Source organism: Daldinia loculata, assembly GCF_022478755.1.
Source record: "Daldinia loculata strain CBS 113971 unplaced genomic scaffold F4817scaffold_105, whole genome shotgun sequence".
Lineage (NCBI taxonomy): Eukaryota > Fungi > Ascomycota > Sordariomycetes > Xylariales > Hypoxylaceae > Daldinia > Daldinia loculata.
The window spans coordinates 46,292-52,826 of NW_026054959.1; the positions used below are offsets into that span (position 1 = coordinate 46,292).

Below are 6,535 nucleotides of genomic sequence, written 5' to 3' on the forward strand. Positions count from 1 at the left end.
CATAATTAGCCTCATCAATTGACCAGGCTACCAGGACATCATCTAGGTAGAGTCTCCATTCTTTTTTTTTTCGCGTCCAAGCTCCCTTTCGCTTTTGTACATAACTATGTACCTAGACATAACTAACTAGTGTACGAAGTACGAAGTACCTTTTAGCTTTCTTCCACGTCCGGCGGCAAACTAAATTTAAATCGCATTCTTCCTTCAACCATCATCACCAATCTTTACTATCACTAGATTGTAATACAGGTTATACCGTCAAGATGCCGAAATGTATGTATACCAAAACAACTCCTATTTCAATTCCTTCTTATATATTGGAATGCTCTCTCTTCTAGAGACGCGATTGCTAACAATACTCCCATCAACAGTCTTCTGCGACTACTGCGACGTCTACCTTACGCACGACTCCATGAGCGTGCGCAAGGCCCACAACAGCGGTCGAAATCACCTGCGAAACGTCGTCGATTATTACCAGCAAATTGGACACGAGAAGGCCCAGTCCGTCATCGACTCCATCACATCTTCCTACGCCGCCGAAGGCCAGGCTCACGCTAACCCCATGCTGCCCCAAAACCAACCCGGCGGCGCCGCGGCGGCAGCAGCAGCAGCTGGGTTCCCCGGAATGCCACCGCCACCCTTCAGCTTCCCCGGCGGTATGCCGCCTCCGCCTTTCCCCGGTATGCCTGCTGGTATGCCACCCCCGCCGGGCGGCGCGTTTCCCCAGGGTATGCCTCGTAAGTAACTCCCTTCACCCATTTTGTCGCGTACTCCTATATGTTGAGACTTGAAATTCTAACATGTGCATGACAGCTCCGCCAGGCCAAGGTGGTAGAGGACTCCCACCGCCTCCCTTCGCGGCCGGTCCCGGCGGCCTACCCATCCCACCCCCAGGCGCCGGTCTACCATTTCCTCCGCCAGGTGGCTTGCCATTCCCTCCTCCGGGTGCAGCCGGTAACGCGCCTCCCTTCCCGTTCCCCGGCATGCCCCCGCCAGGCCAAGGCTTTCCCGGTGGACCCTCGCCACCCGGCGCGGCTGGCGGCTTCCCGCCTCCCCCGGGAGCGCCCGGCCGTTAGGACCGCGCTGGTGCTGACATGAACCGCGCCTCGGGGCTCAGGACAGGACGAGAGGCGGGAATCAGTGGCGGTAAGGGACGGGGTTCAGGTCAACGGCAGCAGCCCCTACCGCTACCGCCACTGCCATCACTACCGCCGAACCCCGAAATAGGAGCATCTCGGAATACTACCAGTCCTAGACGAGAGAAGGAGCGGAGATATAAGCCATATTCTCGAAGATAACGAGGAAAAGAGAGGACGAATTCGGGTATCTATATCGGAGAACCGCCAAAACGACAACTGTCGAAAAAAATTGAAGTAGTCCCTCAAATAGTGTGTTCGTCTGTGTTCGCCCACGCAAAATAGACACATAGCAGAAACATCCTAGCCACTTGAGGGGGGAAAACTGTATAGTCCAATTAGACGACGGTAGAGAGCAAGACAGGTGGATTACGCAAGGGGAGGAAATTGGGTAATGTGTTCGAGTCAATGGAGCTTGGTTGCAAGGCAAGGCGTTATAAGGGAAGACCGACTCAAGGTCTCGTTTGGTTTACTTCGTGGTTTTTTTCCCTCCCCAGGCGGATATACCCTGTTACCAGCCGTTGTATTCTAAACCAGAATACGTATCGACATAATGGATTGAAAATATTAAGGACAATTTGAAGGCACTTATCAAGACTGTGAGACGCGATAAAGTTATAATGCGATAGGATGAATTTGTGATTTGTTTTCTTGGTCTTGGTTATATGTGGTTAGGACCATGATGTCTACCTATCCCCCCCTCACTTCGTTCGCAATATAACCATATCAGCAGTAACAGAAGAGTAGACGTGATCAACACGAAAATGACAACACGTAGAAACACTATAAAAAGACAACACCAAACAAGCCTACCCAAGGCCAAGTTTTGGAAAAAGTAAGAGGTAAACTCACCATCACTTGTTCAACAAGTTGTTATTCAGGTCTTCGTATCATCTTTCCTCTGGAATCCTAGCTCCAAGACGGGGGTAGTAGCATAGCAAAATAAAATAAAACAAGACATTCCATCAACATCATTCCCCAATCCATCCATCCATCCATCCATCCCTCCTTGATCCCCAACCATCCCCAAACCCATCATGCTATTGGAAGAGGGAGGGAAAAAATCCTGTATCTCGTCCTTTTTTTAATCATCCAGTTTCGTGTCATCAATAGGGGTAACCAGCCAAAGTCCAAAGTCTCAAATCGTAATATGGGGGGGATATGATAGGGTCGTGTTTTTCGTGGCTCGTATGCGTCGTAAAATGTAAATAGTAGGTTCGTCATTATTAGTGTTGTTGATTGGGGCGTTCGTGTTAGTAGTAGAGGTTAGGGGGTAAGAAAGACGATAGAATATGGCACGGCAATAGCAGAAGCGTGATAGACCACTAATTGAGAATTTGTCTTCGTTGCCGTTTGATTGTACCCTCTTAAAAGTCCACGACTCTTAAATTAGATGTAGACGGATCTGCGGTGTTGATGCGCCTGTGTTTGGTGCCGCTGGTGGTGTATTGCCACGTTCGCCTTCCCGTTCGGCGCGGAGGTGGTCTGATATGAAGGCCCCTTGTAACTGTTGCGTTTGATGACTTCGCCCACACCATCTCGGACTTCGCGCGGTCCGCTTATTTTCTGCCGCAGAACCTCCGTGCGCTTCTGCCGGCGATGTTCACTTAATCTGCGCTGCAAGTTCTGCGGTCTGTACTGCTCTAGCTTATCCTGCCAGTTAGGGAAGAGTCTGCGCCCTCGGTCGTCGACTCGTTTCTCAACGCCCCAGGCACGCCGGGCCTGCTGGTCGGGTGCGGTAGACGGCCGACCTTCAGCTTCATGGTCACGAGAATTGCGGCGGCTGTTCCACTCAAGAGTGCTGTAGCTATCACGGTGTTTCATCACGCGGAGTCTGCCACTCGGTGTGCGCTTGACGGTGCGACGTTCTGGACTACGCTGGGTGGGGACTGTGTAATGATCCTCGTCTTCTATAGGTAATATAGCGAATGTACGCTTCATTCGTTCGCTCAAGCTCCTACGACGAGCCGGGCGATTGTCAATCGGGGGATATCTGTAAAGCGTGTCCACTTCTGCAGGAACGTCACGTGCCCAATCGTCGTAGTCGTATTCTTCGAGGTCATCATCAAACCCAGGTCGCCAGAATGGATGCAATTTTGACTCATCAGGCGGCGGGTCTTCGGCCGTCGGGTATGGCTGCCTTGTAGTACCTCTATTCTTATCAGGCGTTGAGTTCTCTACAGTTTCTCTCTTAATTCCTTTTGAAAGAGACAGAGTCCGCGATAAGAAACCAGACGGACGAACATTGTCGGCGCTCTTTCGAAGACTAAAGGCGCGACGTACCAAGGAAGGTCGCCTTTGAGTCTCCTCGAAGTAATTACCCAGCATCTTTTCTTTTTCGGCGGCAGGCGTAAGTCCAGATGGCGTAGCTGGGATGAACTTGATCGTTGGCGGTTCGGGGGGAGCACGCGGATTTCTAAGAGGTGAATCCACATCATCCATCGAGAATTGGTGTTGGGGAGGCGTCGCAGGTACATCATCAGGACCAGTAGCTATAATCTTAGGGTTGTCTAAGACTTTCCCCGTTTCCGTAGCATATCCCGTCTGGGCACATTCTGGCCCTTGTAACGCGTTTGCGGCGAGGGCAGGATCTACGGGTTTCGACATATGATGAACCATCAAAACTGATTTGTTTTGGTGCGGGTAAATATTCACAGCCATGGCTTCCGATATGTCTGCCGCAGAGTGAGTCCCGTTTGTCTCGACGGATGCTTGGGAAAATGGGGTGTTGTGCGCAGTGAGGCGCTTGCCGAAGAACGGGTCTCCGTAATTATCTACAAGCGGTTTGTGGTCGTGAAGAGCATCCCTGTGTGACTCGACGGATGGAGCCGGTTCAAGTTGTCTCTGATCGGGATGACTGCTCATATATTTGACGGGAGGTGCACGTTCCACTGTAACCTGAGGTAATTGGCGTTGTTGCTGCTGTTGCTGCTGTTTGCTCTCCTGCTCTAAGAAAGCATCATGCGCCTTCAAGCTCTCTGCAGTTAATGATCCAGCTCGAGATCCAGCTCGAGATCCAGCCCTAGATCCGTTCCTACTAGTCGGGGCCGAAAGGGATGATCTACGCATAGGAACGATTGGGGGGTAATCCATCGTTAATTCTTCCACCTGAACTAACACTTCCGATTCCGATGTCGATCTGCCCCTTCGGGGAGGTTTGTTAAAATAAGGCGTCAGGTCCTTCGCTTTAGAACTTGACAATGGTGCTGAACTAAGACTATTGCTTCTCCTAGAGTGGTGACTACTCGTAGACCTAAGCGATGTCGGCCCGGTGGCCTTAATGGAAGTTCTGCGGTCAGGAATGACCACTACAGGAATTCCTCCATTCTTCCATACTTCCCGCCGAGCTTTACGGCTAGCGATAGAGTTGACCGTACCTGTAGACGCAAGGCTTTCTGACCGGACAGTACCATCAACTATCGTCCTAGCAGCTCTTGCGCGCTGAGAAATTTCCGTCTGGCGAAGCGACGTGTTCAACGATGTATTCGCCGAAGAGCTTGACGGTGAAATCTCGGAGCCAGAATCCCTTAGGGCCGGTTGCTTCCTGACGTGTCGCAACGTTTTCCGCCTCTGGGGAGGCGTTCCAACCAAAATAGCTTCCACCACTGTAGATGCCGTAGACTTTGAGGACATGCCGGAGGACCGCCTAACATCGGTGCTTACCGAGGACTCGGAAGTAGATGGTGCGGTCCAACCCTTTTCCTTGCTTGCAGATCCTAGCGGTGGTGAGGGATGCGTATGCAATCGATCCGATAGGGGCATCGACCTTAGAGCCTTTGTTGCGTTGGTCGGAGTCACTGTCATGTCCTCGACCACTTCTGCTTTTGGCCCATTAACTCTCGCTTGGACACGTCGCTTCTCCACTTTGACATTCCTCTCATATTTATGGTCCCATTCCTGCTCAATCGAGCTGGCAGATCCCCATTCACCGTCAAAAGCTGAAAACTCTCCTTTCGTCCTTGGTGTCAAATTGTTGTCCGACTCGAGACCTAATCCTAACCCTACGTCCGGGGTTTTCTTTTGCCGTGCGTCAATTAAACGTCTTGCTACAATCTGAGCCGCCTTAGCTGAGGACAATACCGCTCGGGGCGTCAACTTGTCATCTTCCTCTGAAGAATCCAAGTTCTCTCGCGCTGTTGTGAAAGACTCCGTACGAGAATCTGTGGCCTTGGATGGAATGCGATCCGCCAGAACGGGGCGTGGAGGTCTCGATTGACGCTCGGCTTGGGGAGGGGTGACGTCTGGAGTAGGCGGGCTCGCTTGATGCGGTGGAGTTCTCGGTGTCGTACTCACAGAGGTGTTGGCAGCATTTTGCACCGGAGTGCCGACGTAGGTTGGACTCGAGGGCTGGATCAAGTGATTACCGGATGAGGTACGCGAATGCGCCGGTGGGGTGGGAGGGAGAACAAGACCAAGTCCAGGCGCTTTGACGCTAGGACTCTCGTCGTGGCTCAGGCTCGGTGGAGCAGATGGCTCTTCTTCTTCTTTCATATGCGACTCCAAGATCGACGTTGGATCGATAGACAGGTCACGAGAATGTCGATTCCTAGCTGTTGACTCAGGTCGACCATTTCTAGGATGCGGAAGTACCTTATGTTTCTTGAATGGTCCTTCGCTAGGCTTACCAAGAGTAGGACGATCGGACAGAGGCTCGAAGTAGAGATTTGTCGATGCCGGGGGCGACACGGTTTTAGTAGAAGCGATCATTGTTGTGTGGGATGGCATGCTATCTATCATTGTTGCCGACTCTTGAAAAGTCCTGCAAAGCCTACTTAACGGGGTTGCACCAAACCAGTCTTATCCTTCTCATCGTAAGAAAATGGGGTGGTTTGGGGCTGAGCAAGATACGTTGTTTCTAAAAAATGAGCATGCAGCGCGTGTCCGAAACCTTTTTGAAGGTGATTCTCTATCGTCTGCAAGCCCCCTACGCGATGCAGAAGCAGGCAATTCTCGTGGTCCCTAAAAGGGTCGACCTGCCTGGCTCCTGATAAAAATGTACCGTGCCGATTTATTGGACCACTCACAGTGACCGAAACTGGGTTGGAGACCTGATCGAAGGTGAAATCCTTAGGACCTTGCAGCGCATGGTACAAAAAACAAGGTATCTAAGCGCTAGCTATTGGATGATATTTTGGGAGGCATGAAAGAAGGAGTAAAGATATATGAACTATGAACGGATATATGAGGAATAATATGGGTTGCGACACCAACGAGATTGCTCAAATTATGAAGGTACCAATTCTTGTGTGTTCTGTGTGTGCGTGCCTAGGTAACATAATAAGGTAATGAAGGAATCTTGGGACAAAAGAAAAGAAGGGTTGCGCAAAGTTACTAGGTTATACTATTAGAGAGGTGTACGTATGTATGAGGTAGGTACTTCTTCAGCGGCTATAGACTAG

General features: G+C 51.0%; 2 protein-coding genes across 2 annotated transcripts; one reads left to right on the forward strand and one right to left on the reverse strand.

The window, feature by feature from the left end:
• The first annotated feature begins 62 nt into the window (after nt 1–62).
• F4817DRAFT_354158 (U1 zinc finger-domain-containing protein) lies at nt 63–836 on the forward strand. Its single transcript, XM_049305481.1, has 2 exons — nt 63–273; nt 372–836. The coding sequence occupies exons 1-2, from the start codon at nt 264–266 to the stop codon at nt 743–745; spliced, it is 384 nt and encodes a 127-aa protein (XP_049153736.1). The 5' UTR covers nt 63–263; the 3' UTR covers nt 746–836.
• Nucleotides 837–2,525: 1,689 nt separating this feature from the next.
• On the reverse strand, nt 2,526–5,843 carry F4817DRAFT_321256 (uncharacterized protein; the record flags this gene model as incomplete). Its single annotated transcript, XM_049301271.1, has 1 exon — nt 2,526–5,843. One exon carries the CDS (start codon nt 5,841–5,843, stop codon nt 2,526–2,528), a length of 3,318 nt encoding a protein of 1,105 aa, XP_049153737.1.
• Between the last annotated feature and the right edge of the window lie 692 nt (nt 5,844–6,535).